Source organism: Rhinolophus hipposideros, assembly GCF_964194185.1.
Source record: "Rhinolophus hipposideros genome assembly, chromosome: 26".
Classification (NCBI taxonomy): domain Eukaryota; kingdom Metazoa; phylum Chordata; class Mammalia; order Chiroptera; family Rhinolophidae; genus Rhinolophus; species Rhinolophus hipposideros.
In genome coordinates this window covers 646,695-673,285 of record NC_138072.1, presented here as the reverse complement: position 1 = coordinate 673,285, position 26,591 = coordinate 646,695, and the positions used below count along the sequence as shown (strand labels likewise).

At 58.2% G+C, this 26,591-nt stretch overlaps 2 protein-coding genes across 9 annotated transcripts; both read left to right on the top strand.

The window, feature by feature from the left end:
* The first annotated feature begins 218 nt into the window (after positions 1-218).
* RNPEP (arginyl aminopeptidase) lies at positions 219-18,519 on the top strand. 4 transcript variants are annotated; one of them, XM_081039418.1, is made up of 11 exons: positions 219-378; positions 9,833-9,973; positions 10,210-10,358; positions 11,940-12,056; positions 12,587-12,822; positions 13,891-14,004; positions 14,749-14,861; positions 15,001-15,109; positions 16,097-16,321; positions 17,171-17,313; positions 17,990-18,513. In XM_081039418.1, exons 3-11 carry the CDS (start codon positions 10,234-10,236, stop codon positions 18,146-18,148), a joined length of 1,341 nt encoding a protein of 446 aa, XP_080895544.1. In that variant the 5' UTR covers positions 219-378; positions 9,833-9,973; positions 10,210-10,233; the 3' UTR covers positions 18,149-18,513. The 4 variants fall into 4 exon arrangements, with proteins under 4 accessions (XP_080895544.1, XP_080895545.1, XP_080895542.1 ...); XM_081039419.1 differs by lacking the exon at positions 219-378 and adding an exon at positions 5,884-6,072; XM_081039416.1 differs by lacking the exon at positions 219-378 and adding an exon at positions 6,481-6,915 and having other exon boundaries at positions 17,990-18,519.
* A 1,095-nt stretch (positions 18,520-19,614) lies between these two features.
* ELF3 (E74 like ETS transcription factor 3) lies at positions 19,615-25,694 on the top strand. 5 transcript variants are annotated; one of them, XM_081039423.1, is made up of 9 exons: positions 19,615-19,753; positions 22,047-22,217; positions 22,404-22,625; positions 22,811-22,906; positions 23,040-23,159; positions 23,291-23,380; positions 23,470-23,586; positions 24,266-24,461; positions 24,986-25,694. In XM_081039423.1, exons 2-9 carry the CDS (start codon positions 22,055-22,057, stop codon positions 25,098-25,100), a joined length of 1,119 nt encoding a protein of 372 aa, XP_080895549.1. In that variant the 5' UTR covers positions 19,615-19,753; positions 22,047-22,054; the 3' UTR covers positions 25,101-25,694. The 5 variants fall into 5 exon arrangements, with proteins under 5 accessions (XP_080895549.1, XP_080895550.1, XP_080895548.1 ...); XM_081039424.1 differs by lacking the exon at positions 19,615-19,753 and adding an exon at positions 21,587-21,669 and having other exon boundaries at positions 23,297-23,380; XM_081039422.1 differs by lacking the exon at positions 19,615-19,753 and adding an exon at positions 21,587-21,669.
* The last annotated feature ends 897 nt before the right edge of the window (positions 25,695-26,591 follow it).

Genomic DNA, 26,591 nt, shown 5'->3' with positions numbered 1-26,591 from the left:
AACTGGAGAAACAAGCAGACAGGAGGGAGGCCTTCCCTCGCTCTCTCTGGAACCATCTCTGGGACGCTGTGAAATTGGCACGGAGTGATTTCGGAGGGGTTTGGAGGACGAGGGTACAGCGACCCCTGCTGTCCCTACACGAAATGTCTGCGGGGTGAGCGCGGTGACAGCGCCACCCGTGGCCTGTTTCAGCTGACACCCCGTCTCTGAGCTCGCTCAGTCGTATCCCGGCCGGGCCGCCGGCAGCCTGTTTCCTGAACGACTGCGCCCTTTCGTCCCGGCCCCGCGTCCCCGCGTCCCCGCAGCCGCAGCGCTGAGAGGTGACAGCCTGCGCGCGGCCTGCAGCTTCTCAGTGGATAACGAGTGACTCGCAGGCAGGTGCGCGCGCCGATTGCAGGGGAGACGTGACAACCGGGCTGGAGTGTCAGGCGCCCGAGCGGCGCAGCGCCCCCGTCGTCTGCACGGCTGGGGACCGAGCCGCGGGGTCTCTGTCGTCCCGGCCTCGGGCCGCCGCCCCCTGGCGTGTCGCCCCTTCCACCAGCGGGCACTGTGACCCTGAACTGGGGGCAGCACTTCCGCGCGTGTCTGCACCGAGTTCGTGGTGACTTGAGATGCTGGGAGGGACTCAGGTGGCAGGAGGGGTGCGTGTACCTGTGGCCCCGACTCGGGGACGGGAGCACACCCAGGCTCCGTTCCCCGTTCCCCGTTCCCCGAAGCGCAGGCCGCATCTCGCGTGTGCGGTGGTGACGTCCTTCCTCTGCAGGAGGCAGTCGACTCGTGACCCGGATTGTGCGCCTCGTCGTCGCCCGAGTCCCGCCGGTCGCGACAGCTTGTCGGCCTGTCCTGTCTGCGACCCGGGTGCTCGTGGGGGGCAGTGCGGTTCTCGCGAGGAAAGCCGGGTCTGGGTCTGGTTTCCTCCCGCGCGTCTGCGTCGCTGGAGCGCAGGGCTCGGCGTGCGCGCGGCGTGGGGGGGCCGGACCCCGCGGGTGTCGCCTCGGCCACTTGCCGGGTGGGGCCGCTGGCTCCCTGCCCTGCGCGTCGCCGGGGTCCCTTAGGGGCGTCTGGGAGGGGACGCCAGAAACGCGGCAGGTGGTCGCCGCCACCCTCGGCAGCAGGTGGCGCCGGACGCGGGGCTGCCGGTGACGCGGGGGCCGCCTGCCCACCCGTCCTACGTCCACACGGGCTCGTGGGCGTCGCCTCCCGAGGGCCTGCGGTCCACACCGTGCGGCGCCGCGCGTGGGGCTTCCCCCTCCCGCCGGTGGGCGCCCCCTGGGGCGGCGGAGCGCCTTTCAGTGACGAGGCGCCCCCACAGCCCTCTCGGTGTCCCTGCGTGAACACAGCGGAGCCCACGCCCCTCCAACCTCGCCCCTCCCTGCGGCCCCCTCTGCTGTTGCGGCGGCGGGAAGCCCGGCTCCCGGCCGGTCACCTGCTGGCCGCGCGCCCTCCGAGACACGCGCGCCCGGAGCCGTGCGGGCCGTGGGCCAGCCGTCACTCAGAACACTGCCCCGGCGCTCTGCGTCCACGCTGGCTTCAGCGCCGTGCTTCTGTCGTGCGTGGGGGACACTGAGCAGTCGCCGGCTGCCTTCCGTCCTCCCACAGCTTGGCTGATTTCCAGACTTACACGTGGTGCAGTTCACGCTCGTGGGCGGCTTTGTGGATTTTGACACCACGACGTGACACGGGACAGTCCCATCACCTGTGACGTTTCTCATGCTGCCCCTTCGCAGTCACTCTTCCCTCCGTCCCCTCTGACCCCGGCAACGACTGAGTGGTCCTCTGTCCGTGGCTTTCCCTGGTCAGGTGTCCCGTGAGTGGGAGCCCGGAGCATGGAGCCCGGGGCCTGGTTCTCATCCACCAAAGTGCTCTGAGTCCCGTGTGACGCGAGGGAATGCTTTGTCCCTTTTCAGTGCCGAGTGATGGCCCACTGTGCCGGCGTGCCACCGTCTGGTCATTCAGCGGCTGGAGGATGTAGGCCTTGTTGCCATTTGGGGGCAATTATGAAGAAAACCGCTACAGACGGACATTCACTTGCTGATTTTTGTGTGGCCGTGTTTCCATTTCTCTTGGTGAATAGCCAGGATTGCTGAGGCCTAAGGAAGGCATGCACTAAGCGATTCGCGTGGCCGTGTCTTGGGGTTTATTTCGCGTTTCTCATGACCAATGACACTGAGCATCTTTTCATGTTTATTTGCCACCTTCATATGTTTTTGATAAAGTGTTTGCTCAAACCTTTCACCTGTTCTTGTTTTCTTTTGTTTGGGTTTGAGAGTTCTTTTACAGAGGGTGACAAAAAATGTTGACACATTTTAAGAAAAAAAAACAAAATTGTAATAATATATACTGATAACAAAAGATGAATACAAGCCATGTGCATATATTTGTTTGGCAGCCCTGTATATGTGGGTACAAGTTCTTTGTCAGACATGTGCTTTGCAAGTTCTGTTTTTTTTTTTTTTCACTTTTGTCAAAAATTAGTTGTGTGGGTCTGGGTTCTTCTCCGTTCTGTCCCACTGGTCCATGGGTCTGCCCTTCCCTCACTGGTGTCACACTGTAGCTGTCGTAACTGCAGAACCTGGTGGCGTGGGGTCCTCCAGCTCTGTCCATCTCTCCCACTGCTTCTTCTGCTGTTTGGGCTCCTTGACTGTCTCTTCCCCTATACATTTTATGATGAGCTTGCTGATGTCCCCAGAAAAGCCCGCTGGGACTTGTATTGGGGTTGAGTTTCATCAGTCTTGAATCATCTTTAGCTTACAGATCCTGCATATAATACTTTGTCAAATTTAAACCTACTGTTTCATTTGGGGAGTGCTATTTGAATGGCATTGTTTTCAAGTTTTGTTGTTTATTACTACAAGTAGAAATGCAGCTGACTGTTATATACTGACCTTGTACCCTGTAACCTTGATGGACTCAGTTATTAGTTCTAGGAACTGTTTTGTAGATTCTCTGAGTGAGATTTCCTCGTAAACACAACGTTGTCTGGGGTAGAAAATGCTTGCTCTCTTTCCAGGCTGTGCGACTGTCCTTTCTGTTTCTGCCGTATCGCCCGGAGCCTCCAGTCCAATGCTGAGGAGGAGCAGTGAGATATGAGAGGCGTCCTTGCCTTGTCCCCCTGTCCCCTCTTGTCCGGAAGGGACAGTATTCATTCTTCACCATTAAGGATAATGTTATCGGTAGGATTTTTGTAGATTCTCTTTATAAGGTTAAGGAAGTTCGCTTTTGTTCCTGCTTTGCTGAGAGTGGTTGTTTGTTTCGGTCATGAATGGACTTTGTCAAATCCTTTTTCTGTAGTCTGTTCAGATTATCACATGGTTTTTCTTCCTTAACCTGTTAAAAGGGTGAGTTACGTTGATTCATTTTCAAGTGTTGAACCAGGTTTGTCCTCTAAGGATAAACCCCCTCAGTCATGTAGTTAAATGTAGAGTTCATCTGGGCCTAGAGGGTTTTTGTGTTGGAAGGCTTTTTAACTACAGATTCGCTTAAACTGATTTTAAGCGAAACAACATATAACGAAACCAATTTTACCTGAGGCGAGTTGATATAAATAAGAGTTAAGTTCCTTTTTGTATTATTTCTGGATTTGATCGGTTCCGATTTTGGTGATGGTTTTTGCCTCTGCGGTCGTGAGGAATATTGGTCTGTAGTTTTCTCGTGATGCCTTTGTCTGGTTTTGTCATTAGAGCAATGCTGACCTTAAATGAGCTGGGGAATGATTCTACCTCTTCTGTTTTCTGGAAGAGGTTGTGTCAGATTGGTATTATTTCTTAGGGAAATGTCAGATAGAGTTCATCTGGGCCTAGAGGGTTTTTGTGTTGGAAGGCTTTTCAACTACAGATTCCGTTTCTTCAGTAGATACAGTTGGCTCTCTGTATCTGAGTTTCACATCGGGATTCAACCTGCAGCACCTTGAAAATAACGTTCTCCATGAGTTCCTGGAAACTGATTTTAAGCGAAACAACATGTAACGAAACCAATTTTACCTGAGGCGAGTTGATATAAATAAGAGTTAAGTTCCTACAATGTATTTCTGGTCACAAAAACTTCGCCAAAGTTCTAAATAAAGACCCTAAACACTTTTCATATTAAGTATTGAAATAAATGTGAGTTATCCATACATTTAAGAAAGATGAATAAAATCAGGGAAGATAATGACTTTCTAACCTGCTGATCCCTGTTCAGGGTCACTGGGCAGGAGCCCCTCCCGGCAGCTCAGGGCACAAGGTTGGGACCCACCCTGCACATGTCACCCTTCCATTGCAGGGGCACTCACACTGGCACAGTGTAGACATGCCAGCTCAGCTCGCATGCACTGCTTTGGGGTGTGGGAGGAAACGGGAGGCCCCAGAGAAAACCCACCCAGACCTAGGGAGAACCCACACACTCCACACAGACAGAGGCCCCAGCAGGGGAGCAATTGTTTTTTTCTCATCAACGTTGTAACAAAATGACTTAAAAGAAATGTTACTTGAGGACCTGCTGTATTGGGGAAAAGTTACATTGTTGCCGACACCTACTTGATAGTAGTTAGGCTACAATGGTTGCCTGTGTACTGAGCATGTAGACTTTTTTTCTTGTGTTATTCCCTACCTAAACAATACAGTGTAACATTTACTTACATTGTCTCAGGTATTCTGGGGAGTCTAGAGATGATTTGAAGTATCCGGGAGAATGTGTGTAGGGTGCGTGCAAATACTGTGCCATTTTATGTAGGGACATGAGCATGGTGGATTTTGGTCTCCATGGGGGTGGTCGGGTTCTGGAATCCCGGGGTCGGGGGACGACTGCATAGGACTTTTTAGGCTAACATTTCCTTCTTGAGTCAGCTGTGGAAGTTTACATCTTTTGAAGTCTCAGTCTATTTCATCTCTGTGTCAAATGTATCAACAGGGCTGTCGTAGTTTCTTTTTATTACCCTTTAAATTTTAGGGGTGGTGGCATCACTGCTCTTGGCTTTCAGGGAGATGTTCCCTTTATTCTACTAGACAGTGAGCCTGGTTCTAAAAGGAGACACCATTTGTTGTCCAGGGGTGTAGGCTGGGGTTTCTCAGCCGTGGCATTGCTGTTCCAGGCTGGATAATTCTGAGTTGTGGGGCTGGCCTGTGCAGGGGAAGAGGTTCAGAGGTTCCCTTTTCTTTCGCTCACTCTTCCTTTTTGCATCTCATTCTGTCCTTTTGTGATAATTTTCCTTCTTGAAGTAATTCCTTTAGAATTTCTTTTGTGGGAGTCTGTTAGTGGTAAATACTCGATTTTTGTTACCTATAAATCTATTTTGCTCTCATTCTTGAATAATAGTTTAGCTGAATGTACAGTTCTAAATTGATGGGTGTTTCCTTATTGTTTTGAAGATAATGTCTTCTGGCCTCTGTTGCTAATTGGAGGTCTGCTGTCGGTCCAGTTTCTACCTGTCATTCGTTTGTAACTAACCTGTTCTATTTCTTTTGCTGTGTCTTCCTCAATTTAACTAAAACATGTCTACATATAGGTTTATTTTTATTTTTTTGCTTGGAATTTGTTGTGACTTTTAAACCTGTAAAATCATGCTTTGCATCAGTTCTGGAAGATTTCCAGCCATTATTTTGAAATGTCCAAGAAGTGTTACATTCTAAACATTCAAAAGTAAAAAAATCAATACATAATGGAAGCAGTTTGGGGAGGAGGTGGCTTGTAGTCAGCGTGTCTCCCTGCAGAGGTCTTCCTGACTCTGTGCTGTGACTGGGGTGTTAGATTCCATCTAGAAGTGGATCAGACATGTGGGAGCCACACAGAAAGCACAAGGAGAATGACAGGAAGGGGGCCACTCATGTTCCCAGGAAGGAGCTGGCGCTAAAAGGAGAACCGTGGTAACTCCAGAAATGTTTTCCCTGCAGCCGAGGGTAATACTCTGCCCTCAGCAGCGTTCACCACAGGCTGCGTGCCTCTCCCTGTGCTCCACGCCCTCTGCTCTTCCCAGGTGATTGTTGCACAGCACACGGAAGTGTCGTGCTCTGGAAAGCCAGCCGGACAGCGCGCAGCAGCGGGTCTGCGCCGGACTCGCCAAAGCTGCGCCCCCAGCATGCAGCCTAATGGCGTAAGGTGGGTGCTCGACGGAAACACCGCATCAGAATAATTTGGAGGTAGACGTATTGGCCTAATAGGCACCAAGCAAGCGTTGTGCTCAATGCCACATAAAAGGCGTTTTCAGAGTTTTCGGATGTCACTAGCCAGTAAGATCAAGAAAACTTAACACTGCCTTACATGGAATTTAAAAAAACTCTGCCGTATTCATTTCATAAAATAAAAACAAAAATAATTAAGACTATGAAACGAGGAAACACAGAACAGGATGCTATTTCCCTTTCTGAAAAGCTCCGGACGGGCGCGGTCCCGCGGTCACTGGCGGGCAGGGTCAGCCGGGGGCTCGGCCTGTCCTGGGGCGTGGCCTCCGCGCGCGCGTGCAGGGCGGTGGGCGTGGCCTGCGTGCGGGGCGGGGCGTGCGGCACAGTCGGTGGCACCATGGCGAGCGGAGGCGCTCGGAGCCGGGCCCCGCGGGCGCTGCACTCGGCGCGGGCCGTGGACGTGGCCTCGGCGTCCAGCTTCCGGGACTTCGAGACGCTGCACGTGCACCTGGCGCTGCGGGCCGACTTCGGGAGCCGCACGCTGCGCGGCACGGCGGCCCTGGACCTGCGCTGCGTGGCGCCCGCGGGCGCGGCCGAGCTGCGGCTCGACTCCCACCCGAGCCTGGAGGTGACCGCGGCGGCGCTGCGGCGGGGGCCGCCGGGCCCGGGGGGGCCGCCCGGCCCCGAGGAGCCCGTGCGCTTCCACACGCGGCCCTTCGCGCGCTACGGCTGCGCGCTGTGCCTGTGCTTCCCGGAGCCCCGGCCCGCGGGCGAGCGCTTCCGAGTGCTGCTCACCTACCGCGTGGGGGCGGGGCCCGCGGTGAGTGTGCGGGGCGCGCGGGGGCGCAGGGGCGCCAGCGGAGGGGCAGCAGGGGCCTCCCACCGCCAGGCGCCGCCGCCCTCCGCCCTCCGCGCGCTCCTCCTCCAGGCAGGCGCCCTGGCTCCCCTCCTCCGTGCTCGGCACCACTGCCCTGCCCAGCCCTCCGGCCTCTCCTCCCTTCTCTCGCAGTGACCTGTCCAGATTATCCCTCACACCCTCTCCTCTCTGTGCCTCCCAGCACGTCGCGTGTCCTGCGTCCTCTTCCGCGGGGCAGGGAACATTGTCCTGGGCGGCTTGCTGGATGCGGAGCTCTTCGTCATTTGGACTTAATGTCCGGTGCTGACTCAGGCCTTCGTGCTGTGCGTAGGGCCACAGGCGGAACCAACTCTGGACCCGGATAACTAGTTTTAGTTTCTTTCTGTGAAGTCCTGGATTTGCTTAACAAAAGAATTTCAGTAAAAGTGAGAATTGGTATTGGAGTGTACAAGGCTTTACAATAAGGTGGCTTTGTCTTCATTGACTCCTTGCCTTACATGGGTGGGTGGGCTTTGGTAAATAAGCTGTGGCGGATATCTGTACGTCAGAAACCCTCCGTGGAGAGTCCTTAGGCTGTGCTTGTAGCCCTGCGAGAGATGGGTGGGTTCTGGGCTGCTTGCCTGCGACCAGTGGGTTTATCTGGCTAGCAGTTCACCTTTTGCTCTTACAGCTCAAAGGGCAATTCCCTTTGCATCTTGCACCACTGGGGGAATAAAGGAAATTATGAGAGAACTTGTTTTAAAAATGAAAGTCCAAAGCAATGCAAACTGACCTTTAAGGCAAAGGAAAATCCTAGGGCTCCCTGGGGATAACAATATCTGGAAATGTGTTTGGTTCCTCTGTGATATTCTGGTTCCTGGTTTGGGGCAGGAAGTATAGATTAGACAGGATAATGGAAAAATTAAGCCCTCGTTGAATTTGCCTACTGAAAGTGTTGCCTAAAATTAAATATCAATACTGAGGCACTGTGGCCGAGAGCCATTCTTTACAAAGCACTGTCCTTTGCACCAGGAAGGTCTCCATTGGTGGCACTTGTCTTTATTCCTTCCTCTCATTGCCCCCCTCCCAGGAGAGCTCTCACCGTAATCCAGGACTTGAGACTCTTTCTATAGTGTATGTACTGCTTTATTCTCTTCTCCGTGTCAGTAAAAGAGAAAGGAACGAACAGGCAGGTGGAGTAAGGAATTACGGTGCAGGGCGATGGCCAGGCCTCGCCGGAGAGAGGTTCAGCGAGCCGTCTGCGGACCTGCCTAACCGTGCCTGGTACCTAGTGAGACAGCGCTGTGAGCTCTCGATGTCACGCCTTGAACTTTTGTCATAGATTGGATCAGTTCAGACACAGAAAAGCTGAGCAGGCAGTGCAGTTTCCGTGTGACCTCCACACACTTCCCGTCGCGTTTTCCGGGTGGAGTGCGCTTGGCGTCCTCAGTGCCCCACTGGCTGACGCGCTGTTCTGAACTGCAGCCCGAAGCCCTTTCTGATGTCCGTAGTTTTTACTTAGTGTCTCTTCTGTTCCAGCGTCCCATCCAGACTACCGCAGTGTATTTAGCTCTCACGTCTCCTTAGGCTGCTCCGGCTGGGACCGGTTCCCAGACTGTCCTCGTCTTGGGGGGACTGACAGTGCTGAGGAGTGCCGGTCAGGGGTGCGGTAGGGTGCCCCTCGGTTATTTTGGGTGACGTTTCTCTCATGACTAGGCTGGGGCCGTGGGTTTTGCCTTTTTAAAAAATAGACTTTATTTTTTAGAGCTGTTGTAGATTCCCAACAAGACGGAGTGGGATTTCACAAAGGTGGGGTGCCATGTTTGTCACACACTGAGAATACATAGTGACCACATGCTGAGCGACTGGTGCTGCCGCGGTCACGTGGCTGAAGTGGCTCTGTCCTCGCCACTGAGAGGTTACTCGCTTCTGCGGCTTCCCATTTGTATGTACTGTTCTCTTTGTAAATAGGCTCATTAAACTTTTCACACAAAGAAACCAAAAACTCAAGCAAAGAAAAATATCCCTATGTGATGTCCTCCTGCCTCTTAGATAGTCCCCAGTGTTCAGAGCCCCTCCCCACAGCTGGCCAGGCAGCCCCCCCACCTGTGTACCGGAAACGCACCTCCTGTTCCCAGGGCCCCCAGCCCACACCTGCTGGTGCCTTTTGGTGGCGCCTGAGAACGCTTCTCCCATCCTCCAGCGTGTCCGTCTTTCTCACTTTCGGGGCCCAGCCAGTCGCTCTGCTTCTCCTATGAAACTTTCCTGGAATCCAGTCTTGTTTTGAAGTTCTAACGGCACCTGGTGCTGACATATCCTCCATCCTTCCACGAGTATACTATCTGTTGTACGTGAACCTGATTTTGCTGGAGGTGAAAGTGGAGTTTGTCTTGATTGCTCAGATCTGCCCTGGGTTAAGGGTTAGCAGAAAACCCGAGACTCATAGCCTGTAGCTGTGTTTATTCTGAAAGGTACACTGAGAAAGGAGAACACGTTAGTCACAGGCTCCTGCCAGTGAGCGTCGGCTTTGCTGTGTCTTTTATCACAAGTTCAAATAAAGCTGCTTCCGTTTTCGTTTCTTGATGAGAAATGACCACAGCGAGAAGGACCCAGGAGGAGATGACAGGGTCAGAGCCAGGCCTGGAACTCCTCAGGTGACCCGTGGGGCTCCGTGAGGCATGGACCTATGAGGCTGTCTCTGACGTGTGAGGTGGACGCCACACCTTGGCATGGATTCCAAGGGGGTGAACACTCACCAGGAGAGGACGTCACAGTCGGGGCCCGATGGGCTGGCAGAGAGATTGTAAGGATGAACTAAAACTGTCCCGTAGCAGCTGACTCCTTGTCTCTGGCTGCAGCAGCTCACGTCGGGTCAGTTCTGAAATGGCCTCTGCTCTCTTAGGTTTGCTGGCTGGCTCCCGAGCAGACAGCGGGAAAGGAGAAGCCCTTTGTCTACACCCAGGGCCAGGCGGTGCTGAACCGGGCCTTCTTCCCTTGCTTCGACACTCCTGCCGTGAAATACACGTATTCGGCCCTGATTGAGGTAAAGGGTGACCAAGACCTGCCCGTGGGTCTGGAAACAGACCTTCACGTCTAGGAGGCCGTGTGACTATGGCATCCGCCCCGTTGGAGCTCTGAAAATTCCTCCGCCCACAGAAATGTTATCTGCGAAACCCATCAGTTCAGCCCGTTTGGTTTTTGGAAGGCAGCCCAGCTCACTGCCATCGCCGTGCAGGTCACAGGTCGCAGCCATCAGCAGGAGGCTTTCTCTGTTGTCAGGTGCCAGATGGCTTCACCGCTGTGATGAGTGCCGACACCTGGGAGAAGAGAGGTCCCAACACATTCTTCTTCCACATGTGCCAGCCCATCCCCTCCTACCTGGTAGCTCTGGCCATCGGAGATCTGGTTTCGGCAGAAGTTGGACCCAGGTAGGAGATAAAGATCATGGGCAGGGTAATGGGGTTGACGCCTGAGGATCTGAGACCCCTGAGCGGTGGCACCAGTGGTCCATGCGGTCTGGAGGCTCCGTGAGGCTGGAGCCTGACCAGTTAGTTCTAATCCTGTGTCTGCAGTAGGGTCACTGCTGTCCTGGGCCACCTGCAGAGTGACGTCGGGGGGTGGGGATCCTACGGTGTTAAGTGGGAGGGTGTTCCGGCAAAGGGTGCCCCCAAACCCAGTCGTCACCACAGGAAACTGCTGGGTATCCCGCGGTTCCTCTATTATGATCTCTTCTATCCGTACACACACTCGATGAGGGACGTATTACTGTGTCCATTTTGCAGATAAGCTGACAGGCTTCGGTGAAATGGTTTGTGCCGTCCCATAGCTGGCAGAACTGGAATGCAAATTCAGGTGTAAATTTCTTGTGTAAATTTTGCACTAGCATCTGGTGGGGAGATTCCAGCTGGACTGAGAGCGTCCTAGTCTCTTCTGACAGAGGCGCATGTGCTGGCGGCGATGACATGGGTTCAGGGACTTCGTTCATTGGCTCCCAGGCTGGGGATGGAGGGTCACGAAGTAGTTCCTTGAAGACACTCACTCCTACAGGGTCTTTCTCAGCCTGCTGCCCTGTCACATGATCTTTGGTGGCTGCGCTCCAAGTGGATGGCCCATCCAATTCCCGGGGTGGAGGGTGGCTTCAGAATTTCTCAACCTCCTCTCTTCAGGGAGCCTTCTGTCCCGACTCAGCCGCCGCCACTCTCTAGAACCTGGGCAGCCATTACTGTGACCTGCACCTTATTGCAAACTGCAGACCCCTTGGCCTCGGTCGTTCTGAACCCACGCTGCTGACCTTCCAGCGCTCTGGTGGCCTTGCTCCCACTGCACCCCTCCGTCTGCCCCTCAGGGTCCCGGGGCCCCCAGCCTGGCCGCGTTCCCGGCTTGGTGTGTGGTCGCTAAGCTCTCACCAACAGGCCAGCACCTGTCCTGCTGTCCGCTTTTCACGGCCCAGTCCCAGTTCTCCCCTTTCCTTTCTTGTTTCTCACCTGGGGTTGGGAGGTAGAGGAAATTAGGAAGCTGTGCATACTGCCACCACACATTTTGGGTTTCTTGGGAAAAGTTGGAATTAAAGTTGAAATAGACATTTGTGTGATTTTTGAGAAAAACTATAAGTGTCATCTTCAACTGCAGGTGTGCGTTCAGAATTCCCTCCCTCCCTCCCCTCCCCTCCCCCCCACCCTCCCTCCCTCTCTCCCCCTCCGTCTACCCCCAACCTTGGAGCACAGCCCATGTCCTTCCCCCTCAGCCAGGTTTCTCACTGGTGCTGTGTCACCCGTTTCCCGCTTCCACCCCACGAGACCGACCTGGGCTCTTGTTAGGCAGGTGTGGGGAGGCCTCTTGGATCGGTGCTGCCGAGCTGACCTCGCAGCTCCTGTCTGTCTAGCTGCCCACACAGTCACCTTCACGTTTCTCCAACATGAGGCAGAGGCCCTTTTTTTACAGGTGTTTTCAGGCTCCTGTCCCTGCGATGGTCTATGGACACCAGTCTGCCTTCTCTGTTCTCTTGTCAGGAGCCGGGTATGGGCCGAGCCCTGTCTGATCGGTGCTGCCAAGGAGGAGTACGATGGGGTGATAGAAGAATTCCTGGCAACGGGAGAGAAGCTTTTTGGGCCATACGTGTGGGGAAGGTGTGTTCTCATGGCTGGCCATGCCCTGCCTCCTGTTTGTCCCCTGTCTCCGGGTGTCCCCCTGTCTGCAGCCCCAGAGGGGAAGGGCTGAGCCAGGCCGCATGCACTCTTACGGGGCAGGGAACCTTGAGGGGAGGCTAGGGAAGCGGTGACAGCAGGCCTCGTGCCTTAGCTCTCCTGGTCGCTGGAGGCAGCCCCCACCTCGTGTTTCCCTCGAAATCCTCAGACTGTAGTGTCCTCAGAGAGGCGACTCTCCTGGGTCTCTGTGACCGCGAGTTGGCCACTGGTGAGCTCAGGTGCTTGGAGGGAGAATGGGGGCAGAAGGTTTGGAGAGCAAGCCTGGGGAGGGGGAGTCCTGGCATGTTGCCTGGGGACCCAGGAGCCTGGTGTCATCTCAGCACCTGCCCTGCGTCATTCCAGCCTGTCTGGTGGCTGCATCTCAGCGTCTGAGAAAGAAGCTCCTGGCCGGAAAGGGAGGCAGGTCTGCCCTGGGGAGCCCAGGCCTCCCGTGACCTCCCCCTTCCCGGCAGGTATGACCTGCTCTTCATGCCGCCATCCTTCCCATTTGGAGGAATGGAGAACCCTTGTCTGACCTTTGTCACCCCCTGCCTGCTGGCAGGGGACCGCTCGCTGGCTGATGTCATCATCCATGAGATCTCCCACAGTTGGTTTGGGAACCTGGTCACCAATGCCAACTGGGGCGAATTCTGGCTCAACGAGGGGTTCACCATGTACGCCCAGAGAAGGATCTCCACAGTCCTGTTTGGTGAGCTAGCCCCCGTGTGGTGGCACTGAGGGGTGGGGTGGGTGGGGGTGGGTCTCAAAAGAGCGTGGCCTGAATGACCCTCCGGAGCCGAGGCCCCCACACACACACCTAGGCTGCAGCCGCACTCCTGCTGTTCTCCCTGCAGCCGGGCAGCCCTGCAGGACAGTGGCCGGTTGTCCCCTGGCAGTGGGGTCCTTGCTAGTCAGTCAGATGAGTGCAGTCACCACCTGTACTCATAACCAGCTTTGTACTAGGCCCGGTGGGAAACGCGTCCTTTAACAGCTCTGCAGCGACGCGGTGAGCCAGGTGTTCTCTCCTCTGTGTGTGTGAGTCCATGTGACTGAGCAGAGCTCCGTGCCCGAGCCACGTGGCCGGTGAGGGCAGACCCTCCAGCCGAGCCCAGGTGTGCGTTTAAAACACTTGCCCAGTGCTGTCTCATTATTGAAGACCCGCTGTATCAGGTGCTTTCAGAAATACATTTATTATCTCTCTGACCAAATTCTATTTTGGTGTTTATGGAAAAGCACACCAAGAAATATGCACCCAGCATCTCATCGTTCAGACAATCAGTGTGTTGGGCGCTCAGCAGCTTACCAGAGTCAGAACTCATGAGCACAGGGGCGGCCGGTTCAAACCCCCGGACCCCTTCCATTTTTAGGGACAGAAGGAGACGTAGACACCTGTTGAAAAATTTTGGGTGATAGTTGCTCTTGTCCGGTGGGAGCAGTTCAGATGAAAATGATCTGTTTTCATAAAAGATGAAATTACTACCACTGAATATATTACTCTGAATAAAAATATGTGGATAGGGAAAGGTCACTGTGAGAGGACAAGGTGTGACTCCACGTCTCCCGGTCTGGGAGAGACCCACAGCCTGAGCTGACCAGGCCCTGGGAGGCGCAGGGAGCTGGGGCGCAGGCCCGTTCTGTCCTGGGGTCCCCGGGAGGGGTGGACATTGAGCGCAGGGACTGGTCGTCTTGTGGCCACCAGGGGGCAGCAAGCCTGCCCCAAGAAGACGGCCGGCTTGATGCGCTGACGGGCCTTGGGCCTCTGGTTCCCTCTGCCCAGGGGCTGCCTACACCTGCTTGGAAGCTGCCACGGGTCGGGCCCTTCTCCGTCAGCACATGGACATCGCCGGTGAGGAGAACCCGCTCAACAAGCTGCGTGTGGTGATTGAGCCAGGTGCGGAGGCCCTGCCTGACACCCCCACCCGTTCCCCACTGGGGAACGAAGGGAACCGACCTGGGGACAGATGGCGCCCCCGGAGCGGGCTCAGCCATCCGGGCTCATGGCACGTGGGCGCTCCGTCCGGTCTGTGCCTCCTCGGTGACTTCGCACTGCATTTGTGCAGATTTGCCTGTCACCTTACAGGGCACTTCGCATTCCATTGTGTCCTCAAGCCAGACCGTGGGTTTGTAGAGGATTTGACTGAGTACCATTGAGCTGAGTGACTTGTCCAAGGACACGTGCTTTTGCGTTCTAGCATTTCTCTTTAGTTCCACACGTGACTAATCTCAGAGCCTTGTGTGCAGTTGAAGATAACGGTCCTTGGTGGCACTATGAGAATGAATGTCTCGTAGACTCGTGATTCGTTTATTTTAGGCTAGAACCACTCGCTGTTCTGGGAGGGGAGGGGACTGCAGGTGGTGACTAGTGGGGCTGGAAAGGCACCGAGCCCTGCGCTCCAGCCTAGGTGTCCATAGAACCCACCTGGGAGCCTGGAAGGCTGTTTCCCTTGTCCTTCCAGATGGTTAACGGCCCTCGGAGGCCTCCCCCAAGGTGGGAGCCAGGGTGGGTCTGGAGTCCAGCCTTCCACCCTCAGAGAGGCTGGCTCGGACCTCTTCCAGTTACTCGCGGAGGCTGGAGCTCCAGCAGAGCCACTAAGGTAACAGGTTACAAATGCTCAGGTCTTCTGCCCTCTGCCAGGTGTGGACCCAGATGACACCTACAATGAGACGCCCTACGAGAAAGGCTTCTGCTTTGTCTCCTACCTGGCCCACTTGGTGGGTGACCTGGACCAGTTTGACAAGTTCCTCAAGGTACCGTCCACTCCGCAGTTGGGGAAAAGGAAGACGAGCGGTCAGTATGGCTGGGCCAGAGCACGAGGGCAGAGTTCCGAGGGACGGGCTGTCCTCCCGTGGGAGCCAGAGCAGCTGAGGTGGACGTCCCCCCTCACAGGCCTACGTCGACGAGTTTAAGTTCCAGAGCATCTTAGCCGAGGACCTTCTGGACTTCTACCTGGAGTATTTCCCGGAGCTGAAGGCACGGCATGTGGACGCCATTCCAGGTGAGCAGAGGGGCCGGCCCACAGGCTTGTGGGAGGTCGTGGACAATGTCATCTCATCTACACCTGGGCAGACGGGGCGTAGGGGACGCCGGGTCAGAGTCATCTGGCAGGTGGCTCTGGGGGTCGGTCCAGGCCGCAGAGTGATGTCTCTCACCTCCTCTTGCCTCCTCTTCTCCTGTGTGTTTCCTTACACACCTCTCCTCATTTTCCTCGCCCCTGGGCCACGTGGTCAGACCCTTGGCTTGGCCCAGAGCTGCCCACGCGAAGCTCACCGAGCTGGGAGCTCGGAATTGCCTGAGGCGGCCTTCTGAGTGGGGTGGGTCTGAGTGCCACCTGAGGCCCAATGCCTAAGAATGGAGCGCACCCGTCACAGACGATGCAGCCGTTAGGTACCCCCACGGGCTGTGAAGTTGGAGTCACCTCGCGGGTTGGCAGAGGAGGCAGCCTCCCCTGACAGCGGGATTGCCCTGGCTGGTGGACCGCCCACTCTGGTCAGAGGCCCACCTGTCAAGGCCGTGAGCCTCAGTAGCGAATAGTTAATAATTACTGAGTGGTTGCCATGCAGCTGGCAGCGTGCTCAGCTCCTGATGTACATTTGTTTGTTTAATCCTCACCACTGCCAATGAAGGCAGGGCCTCTCCCCGCATCATACATAAAAGGAGGTGCAGAGAGGGGAACTGACATGTCGGGGCCTCCGGCTCATTGACGGCCGAGCTGGGATCGACCCCAGGGGCCTGGCCCAGAGCACCAGCTGTGGACGTCAGGGAGACGTGCAGAGTACCCGTCCGCTTGGTTCGGTCAGCAAACCACACTTTCACAGCAGGAAAGGGGCAGTTCCGTCTGTGCCAGGGTCTGGGCCTGAGGTGATGGGAGCAGGGCCGCGAGCAGCCAGAGCTGGGTGCAAAGGCAGGCGGCCCGAGGCCGGGGGAGTCACGTGGCCGAGTTGCCCGGGCGGCTACACAGGGTCTGACAGTATCTTCTCTCCAGGCTTTGAGTTTGATCGGTGGCTGAACACCCCTGGCTGGCCGCCCTACCTCCCTGACCTGTCCCCTGGGGACTCCCTCATGAAGCCTGCCGAAGAGCTGGCCCAGCTGTGGGCGACAGCGGAGCTGGACCAAAAGGCCATTGAGGCTGTGGCCATCTCTACCTGGAAGACCTACCAGCTGGTCTACTTCCTAGATAAAATCCTGCAGAAATCCCCTCTGCCCCCCGGTAAGAACAAGTAGGTTATGTCTTCGCCGTAGTGAATCACGGCCCCTTGTTCAGGGCTCTCTGTCGGGCCAGAGGGAGACTCAGGAAAGTTGTGACACTTGCTCCCGGATGGCTGCTAGGTGTCAGAGGAGAGCAGCAGGGGGATGCAGCACTTGTCGGGCATTGTGTCAACAGAAGGATACAGGTCACACGCACGATAGCCCCGGGGCCCAGAGTAGGGAGCCAGCGTTGTGTATCTGGGCTCTGCCGGTCATTCGTCTAAGCTCGCGCATGTGTTATGTCACAGTCCTGGTGACCTGGAGTAGGGGCTGTGATTATGTGGCCCCGGCGGCCGAGGCCTCCCTGTGCTCTGCCTGTTTGCTGCTCTGCCAGAAGCTGGCTCCACTGGGGGTGTCCCGTGAGAGCTGAGATGACGTAGGCTGGAGCAAAGTGGGACCGGGTCTTCAGGGACACACGTGCTGTGATCCAGGAGTGAAACAGGGTGATCGCCCCCAGTCTATGACACGGTGGGGACATTTGGTGGAAGAGACTCAGAAATCAAGGCAATTGTGACAAGAGGACGTTCTTCCCGTTTCGGAGCATTGAGCGGGCGGGATGAGGAGTGAGGTGGGCAGTTGGGACCCTCCAAAGCCACTCCCGGTGCCTGAGGGCCGTCATACGTCAGGCCGGGACCCAAGGCTCTGCTGCTGAAGTCATGGCTAACCCTGCCTACACTCGGCCTGTGGGCGTCACTCGGGTCAGTGCACCGGTGTCTAATCACCATGCTGTGCACCTGGAACTACCGTCATACTGCCAACTGTGAGCGAAAAATTAAAACGTTACAAAATATACCCCATTTCTCTTTCCCAGGGAACGTGAAGAAACTGAGAGACACGTACCCAACAATCTCCCAGGCACGCAACGCAGAGCTGCGGCTACGATGGGGCCAGATCGTCCTGAAGAACGACCTCCAGGAGGACTTCTGGAAAGTGAGGGACTTCCTGCAGAGTCAGGTGGGTGCCCCGCCATGCGCCCGGTAGTCCTGTGGGCGAGGGGTGAGGCCTGACGGCAGAGCCGGGGGAGCCAGTCTTGACAGGGAGGCCAGAGGTCAAGGGGACGAATGACCGTGAGGCTGTAGGTTCCCACTCCCCGGGGAGCCTGTGACTTGGGCAGGTTCCTACGCCAGCTGCGTGTTGTCACCCGGCAGAGCCTAGTGGGGAGGCATTGGGGCAACTCGGATGCTGGTGCTTGGAGCCCCTGAGCCCTCAGTAGGCTCCTCAGCCCCCAGGCTTCCAGGACTGGCCAGGTGGCTGACTGCGGGCATGCCCATTGTGCGCGTGGGTTTCCTTCTGTTGCCAGTGTTGGGCCTCACGTGCTCCTCAGCTCCGTGCGCTGAGCCTGGCGTCTGCCATCAGCTGGCTGCCGACCACTGGCAGCTCCCGGAGAGTTTGGGTCCCGCTTGTTTTGCTGAGTGTAGCTATCCCATGCTGTCCTGTGTCGTGGGGGCACCGATGTCGCCCTGCCTGGATGCTTGGCCCCGAGGCCATGCCAGAGCAAGGGCACTCTTGTCTGGGAAGCCCTTGTCCCAGCCCCGGGGCACCTGACAGGACTGCTGGGACCCGCCCTGGGGCAGGGGCTGGACAGACTCGGAGCCGGGCCGTGGTGGCCACGCGCATGTGTTTCTTGCAGGGAAAGCAGAAGTATACGCTCCCGCTGTACCATGCGATGATGGGTGGCAGCGAGGTGGCCCGGACCCTTGCCAAGGAGACCTTCGCGGCCACTGCCCCCCAGCTGCACAGCAATGTCGTCCACTACGTGCAGCAGGTCTTGGCGCCCAAGGGCACCTAGGGGCACCTGGGCTGTGGTGGCCCTGCCTCTGCCCACCGACCACAGCTTTCAGAATTGTTGTCCCCAGTTCCCATTTCCCAGGCACGGCCCTGAGTGTATGTCCCTTAGGACAGTCTGTTCTCCGGGCTTGATGTCTGTGACTCGTGGGGATGTCACTGGACCCGAGTCCTGAGGCCAGAGACCACCCCCTGGCTCTCAGTGCAGACCCTGGCTCACATGGGCCCCCGGTCCCCTGAGCGTCGGGTGGAACAGAGAGCCTTCTGTTTTTGCTGGTTCCTGAGTTGTAGCAAAGGGCTGCATTCTAGATATTCTTTTTATCCCGTTTAACCTTTATTTTAATAAATATTTTTGAGTGAAAAGTGTTTAAGTTGGAGTTGTAGATTGAGTGACTATGAAATTCCTTCTCTCAGGTGTCCCCTTTATGTGCAGGTGTCTGAGACACTCACTGGGGGAGACCTCGTCCTTAGGTAGCTCCCAGGCTGTAGGAGGTGGGGGCGCCACAATGCATGTGAAAAGCACGGCAACATGGCTGTAGTGTAGCTGTTCAGGAAAAACATGCAAACGAACGACAGCCCAGCCTTCTGAGAGGCAGGTACACTCCACCTACAGTGTCATTACCTCCCCCCTGCAGCCTCCTCCCCGTCCCCCCTTCCCCCTGCGGCCTCCCCGTCCTCCCCATCCTCCTCCCCGTCCCCCTCTCCACCCTGGGCCTCGCAGGCCTTGCGGGCTCGCCTGCCTCCCAGCCTGGATAACTTCATGTTCTGATGCTGTACTAGTCAGAACCGGTCTGACTTCTGGTTTCCTCGTTTCCAGTGGTACCTACGCAGTCAGCAGCTCAGGTTTGGAGTATGGGGTAAGGGAAGGTTACAGAGAAATACTTGGATACGTGTAAGTTGCCTTTCTTAAGTACAGGCCCCCGAGCCAGTCTGTGGCTCTCCCTTGGCTTGGGGAGCTCAGTGCAGGTCTCCCCGCCCTGCACAGAGCCCAGCACTTACTTATGAGTAGATTTGTTCTCAGCAAAATCAAGCTGCGGCTGGCAGGCTACGAGTGCGTCTTTCCCCACAGAGAGGGGACTGTGGGTCTCAAGAGAGGGTCTTGGGGCCCAGGATTGTACGGGCTCTAGGCCGCAAGCCTTTCCGGGGCTGTCCCTAGCAGGATGTCCCAGGCAAGGATGATTTTATGGCTATCCAGACGCCTCCCTGCTCCCCACTTACGGTCCAGCTTAGCGGCTCTGAGACCAGTGGCCTCTCCTTGTTGGCACAAGAACCTACAGCATCGAGGAGCCCCTAATAACGGTCACTCTGGGGCTTTCCTGTGACAACCCCTGTGACCCGTGGACTTTCTGCATCCTCACCAACTTGTTCCCCTGCCCCCTCGTTCACCTTGGTGACCACCCAGCCATCCTGTTGGCCGTGGCTGTCCTTTCTGAGTTCTGGGACGCGTGCCCGTGTGTGAGAAGAGGCTGTGCCCTGCCATGGGGAGGGCACTGCCCACCTCCACTGCACAGCCCCCTGAGCATCCTACCCTCCAAGGCACTGAGCTCAAAGCTCAGGCTTTCGCGGCACCTGCCAGAGCACCGGCTACTGCTGACATGACCACTTGGGGGTGAGTGAGCCTCTAGCCTGAGCAAGCCTTCAGCTCAGACCCGTGTCTCCCATGAAGGCGAGGGGGCCGTTGTCCTTCCTCTCGGCCTCTCTGGTCCTCTGGCCCCACCCTCGGCAGCCTTAGCCTGCTGCTCTCAGGGCCTGAGCCTGTGAACAGTCCTGGGCTGGGAGCCGGTTCTCCCACATTCCAGGCTGAGTGACTGGGCAGAGGGTGTGCCTGCCTCAGGCTCCTTGGGGGAGGCCCCTGGGGGGCTGGGGAAAATCCTGGGAGCCCTGCTGCCCCCCAATAGAGGGGGCCCTGGGCCTTAGCCGTCCCCTGGGTTCCTGCAGTTTGAGACACAAGGAGGGTGAGAAGCAGGTTCACCAGGCGCACTTAGTCCTCGGTCTGTGGGGTTAAGGAGAGGGCAGCCCTGCAGTCAAGTTCCCTGTTGTCTGAGTAAGCCCTTCACCCCTGAGCTGGGCAGTGAACCCCCAGGAGAGCGATACTCAGAGCCTACGTCATAGAGGAGAAGGAGCCAGGTCTGAAGGAGATCTTTGGAATCCTAAGGTCCAAACAACCTTATGATTGTTTTTACAGATGGGGAAACTGAGGCACAGAATCCCGTAGCTGGGGAAATAGCGGAAAGACAGGCTCCGGACTCCATCCTGCCACCCCATGCTGCCCCCACTCAGGGCCTCAGCGGTCCCTGGAGAGCAGCCCACATGTGAGGGCCTCACGCTGCCCTGGGGACAGCATGGCCGGCCGTGGAGCTGCACAGAGGCCCCTGAAGCCGGCGACACGTGGCATAGAGCAGCGGCACCAGTCGGTGGGCTTAAATCTAGGCCCTGCTACTCAATGTGCCCCATGTATGAAAAGGGGCGACCCTCCCTGCCTTACAGGGTTTTGTGAGCATGAAAGGGGACTGTGCTGAAAGTGCCTGTGAAAATGGGAAATCACACCAAGCGGCCCCTTTTCTTGTTTGAGTGACAGGGGTAGTCAGGCTCTGACCACTAGGGGGTGGCAGACGGCGCTAGTGACGGCCCTGGAGAGGAGATGAGGTGGGAGACCAGACAGGGACCCACAGAGCCCTGTGGCTGCTGCACCGCCAGCAGCCGGGCGGGAGGCCTGGGGGAGGCATGAGCAGGCAGGGCCAGGTCTCCACACGCGGCTGCAGCAGCACTGATGCTTGGTGGGGGCTGAGCAGGCCAAGAGCGCAAGGCCTTGGCAGCAAAGCAGGTGCCAGTGAGCAGGCCTCAGGCTGGGGACGCGGGCCCTGGGCGAGGCTGGCAGGCCTGTCCCCGCCCAGCAGCCCATGGACTCTGCCTGGGGAGCCTTTCAGCCTGAGTTCTGGGGTGTGGGGCCCCGAAGGTCTCCGGGCCTTCTCTCCCTACTGGGCCCTTTGTCCTCAGATCTCCGGACGCTTGGGGCTAGCAGCCTCTGCGACCTAGGTCTCCCCCCCTCGCCAGCCGCTCCCTGCCTCCCAGGCCTGCCCCCCACCCTCTGGAGGAATTTCCTGAGCCTGAGGGTGGCCGAAAGTACAGAGCTCTCCTCCCAGCGAGCCTCCCACCACCCGCCCAGGCCTGTGCCCTGTGCCCAACCCCAGAGGGTGCGGGATGACCGTCTGACAATCATTAAACCAGCCGGGCCTGATTTCCCAGCACGCCAGCTAGGACCCTGGCCAAGTGGCACAAAATATGCAAATCACCTGGGGCCAGGCGCCCAGTCTAAAGGCCAGGAAATCCCCTGGGTCCAATGAGCCACCAGCTCAGGTTACCGGCGGGCGGTGTGAAGGCCTGGCGGGGAGGGGCTCCACGCGGCTATTTAGGGCAGGCAGGCGTGGAGCCGCCCGCGCTACCTGGCCAGCCACCTGGATCTCCCGCCTGCCTGCCGGCCCTTACCTGCCTGCCTGCCACGCCTGCACTGCCACTTCCACTTCGGTAGGTCCCCACCTGTCATGTTCCCCAGCCTGAGCCTGGGGACAAAAGGGTTTGCAGTCCCGACCTGCCCCCTGCGGCTCTGTAGTGTTCAGTCCCCAGCAGGAGGGGAGGCGACGGGGCTGACCTGAGAGTCTGAGAGTGGAGGGACCATCCCTGGGAGGAGCGGGTGGACATGACTGCCCATCCCACTCCCGGGCCTGGCCTGCTGAGATGGGGGCCCGGCAGGGGGCCTGTGCCCCCAGCAGCTCTGAGGTCTTGGCCCTTGTGGAAGATGGGGTATCTGGAGAGATGGGGACCTTCGTGTCCCCAGGCTTGGCTGGAACAGGGTCGCTGGGGACGCGGCAGCCTGTCCCTCAGCAGCCTGCGTGTCTCCCCAGGTAGCCTCATGGCTGCCACCTGTGAGATCAGCAACGTCTTTAGCAACTACTTCAGCGCTATGTACAGCCCTGAGGATCCCTCCCTGGCCTCTGTTCCCCCTGCTGCCACCTTCGGGGCTGATGACCTGGTGCTGTCCCTGAGCAGCCCCCACATGCCGCTGGAGGGCGCAGGTGCGTCTGGTGGGGATGGGGGTGGGGGTTGGGGGGGAGAAGGCCCCCTAGGAGCCTGTGAGGTGGCGGGGCACTGGTAAGAGGCTGAGCGGCGGGCGCGTAAGGCAGGTGAACGCCGCCCTGGGAGGGCTCGAGCGCAGAGCTGGGCCGGGAAGGCTGAACTGCCGCTGTGCTGGCCCCTTGCAGAAAAGGCCAGCTGGCTGGGCGAGCAGCCCCAGTGCTGGTCAAAGGCCCAGGTGCTGGACTGGATCAGCTACCAGGTGGAGAAGAACAAGTTCGACGCGAGCACCATTGACTTCTCGCGCTGTGACATGGATGGGGCCACTCTCTGCAGCTGCGCCCCCGAGGAGCTGCGTCTGGTGTTTGGGCCTCTGGGGGACCAGCTCTACTCCCAGCTGTGGGACCACTGTGAGTCCAGGCCCTGGGCCCCCGGGGTCACCCGCTCAGTTAGGAGGCTGGTGCAGGGCTTGGCCCCATGTCCTGAGCCCTGGTCAGCAAGGCTGTGGGAGGGACCAGCCAGCGAGAGCCCCTGAGGGTGAGCCGAGTGGGAGGGACGCCAGCCTGGCCCTGACCCCTCCCTCCGTCCTCATCAGCTTCCAGTTTTCCTGATGAACTCAGCTGGATCATTGACCTGCTGGAGAAGGACAGCATGTCCTTCCAGGAGACCCTGGGGGACCCAGGCCCCTCTGGTGAGAACCGCTTCCCCCATTAGACTTGTCTCCCCAGCTAAGAAGGGCAGCAGGTCATCACACCTCTGGGTGGCCTCAGCTGTCCGTGCGTGGTCCTCTGAGCCCCGTCTGAACCCTCACATCCTCTTCCCAGACCATGGAAGCCCCTTCGGCCAGGAGATGTTGGACGACAGCCAGCAGGCCAGCCCCTGCTACCCCGGCAGCTACAGTACAGGGGCCCTGTCCCCCGGCAGCTCCGATGTCTCCATCACAGGTGAGGGGCCTCACCTGAGACGCAACCTTCCTTCCCCGAAATGTCCCTGAGACCCTGGGGCCCAGGCCTGGAACCCGTGCCGAGCAGAGGGTACAGGCTGCAGGGGGACTCACTCAGCCCACCTCCCCTAGGGACAGGCGTCTCTCAGAGCTCCCACCCCTCAGAGTCCGGTGGCAGTGACGTGGACCTCGACCCCACGGACAGCAAGCTCTTCTCCAGTGGTGAGTGGAGGCCGTCCCAGTGGGCGGTGCCGAGGCCAGCCCTCCGCCCGGCCCCACGCTCCTGACTTTCCGCTCCTGACTTTCCATAGATGGCTTTCCGGACTACAAGAAGGGGGACCCCAAGCATGGGAAGCGGAAACGGGGCCGGCCCCGGAAGCTGACCAGAGAGTCTCGGGAGAGCCTGGAGAGCAAGAAGAGCAAACACGGTGAGCCCTGGTCCCCTGCGCCCACTCCCTTCCTTATGGCCACGCACAGGCCAGGGCTGTGTGGCATTGGCCACCACCCAGCTGCAGAGCCTGGCATGGTGGTGACAGAAAGGAGGGGACACTGAGCTGCTGGAGGACGTTCCCTCTGCATTTGCCCCCCTCCTGCCTGCTGGGGGGCGTCCTGGGTGGTGTGAGAATGAAACTGCTGGGAGTGGGGAGGGCTCAGACCGAGGATGGGGCCTGGGTGCTGGCCCCGCAGCCCATAGATGGTTTCTATGCCGTCGGCCGGTGGCCCCGGGGAGGTCGCCCCGAGGCGCCTCCCTCATACCTAGTCCCCTCACTCACAAGCACTCTGGGCCTGGCTGTTTCCTTCCTGTCGCCAGGGGCTTATTGCTCCCAGGAAGCGGTCCCCTCGTCCCCCAGGCTGGAGCCGGCTCTGGGGTCCCATACTTGCTGAGCCGGCGAGCTGTTGGTGTGCTTGCTGTAGAACTGTGGCCACACCACAGCGTGTCCCAATCACTGTCACGTCCCAACCAGGCTTCTGTCGGTCTTGGAGCAGGAGCACGTCTGTGCTGTGTGATAGCCGGGCCTCCCGGACTCCCCGTCGGGACGGCACCCGGCATTCGTGGGCGTGTGCTGGCACGTGGCCAGGCCACTGCTGACGCCTGTGGTCTTGCAGCCCCCAGGGGCACCCACCTGTGGGAGTTCATCCGAGACATTCTCATCCACCCGGAGCTCAACGAGGGCCTCATGAAGTGGGAGGACCGGCGAGAAGGCGTGTTCAAGTTCCTGCGCTCCGAGGCCGTGGCCCAGCTGTGGGGCCAGAAGAAGAAGAACAGCAGCATGACCTACGAGAAGCTGAGCAGGGCCATGAGGTGAGCGGCCTGGCCGGGCGCCCGCGGGAGCCAGGGACAGCTGTCCGCGCTCCCACCTGTGTGTCCTGTAGAGTGAACGCCACAGCAGGTCTGCCCACTTTGTGGAGCGTGTGGTGACACGGAGGGAGCCGGTGGCTGGCACAGAGCAGCACAGGGAAGTGCGACAGCGTGTCCGCGTGACCCGTGAGGCACGCTGTGCGGAGAGCGTTTGTTGGCCAGGCCCACGTCGCCCCCTCCCAAGGCAATCAGGTTGCTTGTCTCTGGACCTCAGTTTCCCCCCGGATCACCACTAAGTCCTAAGATCGAGCCGTTTCATGACAAGCCCAGGGCAGAGTAGCAGCAGGGCCGACGGTGCCCCAGTCCCAGCTTAGGCCTGAGCGTTGCCTCCTTGCAGGTGGGACGAGAGGAGTTTCAGAAAGCAGGTCAGGTGCAGGTTGGTGGGGAAAGGCCACCTGAGGATGGGTCCGGGGCCAGAGGGGACATGGGTGGCGGCTGGGCGCCAATGACCACCCGTGTTGGTGCAGGTACTACTACAAGCGGGAGATCCTGGAGCGGGTGGATGGCCGGAGGCTCGTCTACAAGTTTGGCAAGAACTCCAGCGGCTGGAAGGAGGAGGAGGTTACGGGAGGTCGGAACTGAGGGTCCCAGTGGACCCGGGAAAGTGCATGGACTTGAGGCCGCAGCCCCTCCGGGAGGCCGGCCGGCGAGCTCCCGCGGTGCTGCGGAGGGAAGCTGAGGCTCCCGCTGTCCCCGGCCAGCTGCTCGTGGAACTACCAGCCCAGGGTTTGAAGTGACTTGTCCGCCGACGGTGCCGCGCATGTCGCTCCCTTACTAGTGCCTTCCGAGGCCCCTCCAGACATGGCTGCAGACGCCGCGGTCCTCCTGGAGGTGCCTGGTTGGAGGCGAGGAGGCCTGAGGCCCAGGGTGCCGTGAGCGAGGGGACAGGACACCCTGCACCTTCTTTCCAGACTGGCTTGGACCCGCGGGCGGGGGTCAGGGCGCTCCCTAATTTATGTGCTATAAATACGTCAGATGTACATAGAAATCTATTTTTTCTAAGACAGCCCCCTCCCCACTCCTCTCCTACCGAGTGCTGGTGGCCACACTGACCATTGTCGGCTGGGCCTGCGAGGGGTGGGGGTGCCGGGACCCTCAGCCAGGGCCCCGGCTCCTTTCTGCTGAGTGGAGGCACAGACCTCCAATAAAGTGCCCTCCGGGCTTTTTGTAACCTTCGTCTTAGCGGCCTGTGCACTGAAATGTGGGTGGCGACTCGGCTAAGGTCACGGGGCTGGGAGATGGACCGAGCAGGGTCGGCCGGTCGGAGGGGAGGCTGAGGCCGGCTGCAGGGCGGGGTTCCCAGAGCCACGGCCTGGCTTTGTGCTGCGCTGCGCGGGCCAGGAGGACGTGAAGCTGTTGACGACCCGGAGGCTTCCAGGGCCTGAGCTCAGAGCCGAATCCTGACGGTGTGTGGTGACCTTGGCCACGCTGGCCCCCTTTGGCTGCTTCCGTGCTGCGAGGTGGCGCTTGGACCTGAAGGTCTATCAGAAGCCTAGAATTGCATGTCCGGCCTTGTGGAAGAGGTGCTTCTGCATTCCAGCCAAGGTGGCTCTACGTTGACTGTAACCCGAATCCCAGCTCTTGTCATCTGACAAGAAATCAGTTGTGACCTATGGAGGGAGCAAACAAGGCAAACAGAGATGAGCCTCCATGAGAAAGGGCAGGGAGGGACTGGCCGTGGGCAGCCTACTCTGTGCCCGGCGCTGGGCCCCACTCGTCGCTCCCAGGATGAGACAATGGGGTCTGTCGTGCCCATTTTACAGATGTAGAAGGTGGGGTTCCACAGGCCAGTGACCGAGCCAAGGCCACTCAGGCTGTGTCTCGGTGCACCTGCCCCAGGGCTGGCGGCTGATGGCTTAATCCTCAGCAGGACCGGGACTGTCACTTGTCTGGATCCTGTGAGAGGACATTTCCAGGTGGGGTCTGCATGTAGGGTTCCTTATGAAGAATGGCTTACAGGGGAAGGTCCTTAAGTTTGAGCCCATCGAAACCCCGCTTTATAAGTTTAAAATGCTGGTTAGTGTTCTTAGAAATACGAGATTATTCACCAAAGGAGTGTGGGTCGGGATGGGC

Coding starts and splice junctions, on each gene's coding strand:
- RNPEP (XM_081039416.1), top strand. CDS start 6,493: ATGGCGAGCGGAGGCGCTCGGAGCCGGGCCCCGCGGGCGCTGCACTCG. Junction 9,974..10,209: donor CGTATTCGGCCCTGATTGAG/GTAAAGGGTGAC, acceptor CTCTGTTGTCAG/GTGCCAGATGGCTTCACCGC. Junction 16,322..17,170: donor GAAATCCCCTCTGCCCCCCG/GTAAGAACAAGT, acceptor TCTCTTTCCCAG/GGAACGTGAAGAAACTGAGA.
- ELF3 (XM_081039420.1), top strand. CDS start 21,842: ATGACTGCCCATCCCACTCCCGGGCCTGGCCTGCTGAGATGGGGGCCC. Junction 23,587..24,265: donor GAGCAAGAAGAGCAAACACG/GTGAGCCCTGGT, acceptor GTGGTCTTGCAG/CCCCCAGGGGCACCCACCTG. Junction 24,462..24,985: donor AAGCTGAGCAGGGCCATGAG/GTGAGCGGCCTG, acceptor GTGTTGGTGCAG/GTACTACTACAAGCGGGAGA.